Source organism: Galeopterus variegatus, unplaced genomic scaffold, assembly GCF_000696425.1.
Source record: "Galeopterus variegatus unplaced genomic scaffold, G_variegatus-3.0.2 Scaffold4171, whole genome shotgun sequence".
In the NCBI taxonomy this organism is placed as follows: domain Eukaryota; kingdom Metazoa; phylum Chordata; class Mammalia; order Dermoptera; family Cynocephalidae; genus Galeopterus; species Galeopterus variegatus.
The window spans coordinates 161,146-162,068 of NW_007730282.1; the positions used below are offsets into that span (position 1 = coordinate 161,146).

At 28.9% G+C, this 923-nt stretch overlaps 1 protein-coding gene across 2 annotated transcripts in view; it reads right to left on the bottom strand.

Moving 5' to 3' along the window:
* The window catches only part of CAMSAP2 (calmodulin regulated spectrin-associated protein family, member 2), a 55,764-nt gene that overhangs the window by 48,647 nt on the left and 6,194 nt on the right, over positions 1–923 (bottom strand). For both annotated transcript variants that reach the window (XM_008586892.1, XM_008586891.1), the window contains exon 2: positions 698–781. In XM_008586892.1, the coding sequence (XP_008585114.1) occupies positions 698–781 (84 nt within the window). The remainder of the gene's footprint in view (positions 1–697; positions 782–923) is intronic.

The window sequence follows — 923 nt, forward strand, 5'->3', positions numbered from 1 at the left end:
TTTTTTTTCTCTTTCTCCTCTATCGGGGGTATCAATGACTGGTAAAATAGGCCCAAAATGAAGTACTGTGTAATAATGAAGAGACTTAATCCAAATGGAAAAATAAGGTCTCTGAATAACTGTAATTTCTTATACCTCAACTTTAATACTATACAACATGCTTAAAGGGCTCTCAATACATTTAAGAGACATAAAATATACTATATTGTAGAAAATGTACTTTTAGTCTTAGTATATGACAAACACACTATTCAGTTTTCAAAGAAGAAAACTCTAAAAGCCTGCTCGAGAATTTTTAAAGAATGAGTCCATACTGTTTCTTCTTTCTTCACAGAATAATCATATTGGGAATATTGTTTTAAAGGCTGGTCTTACTACAAGTCATTACAAAGGCTGATACATTTAAAATCATGGTCTTATTTCATATGTTGTACTAAAGAAAGGCAAACTTTTATTTTTGACAAAAAAACTTCAGAAACTGACTTCTAGTCAATTTTTTCACAAACACCATCATCCAACAAACCTTCGTTTTATATTTCTATTTATTCAGTGTTTGTGGCATGGCTTTCTAAAGTACAGTTAACACCACTAAAAAATAATTTAATAAACACAACTATTAACATTTTCCAAAATAATACATATATTTGCACATATATGTAGACTCATAAAGGCATCTTTTTTTCTTTGAAATATATACCTTTTGACCTCCTGGAGCTTCAACTGTGTGATGTTCTTTCAATTTCTGTTCTTGTTCCATTATGTCTTTCAAATGTTCATTTACCTTAAAATATAAAAACATGAATTTATATTCAAATATAACAATAAAATAACAAGCACCTTAAAAAGCCTATGGTGAGATCCCTGATATCAAATATCAGCACTACTCAAATGAAGAAAATTTCATTTTCACAACCAGAAAAAAA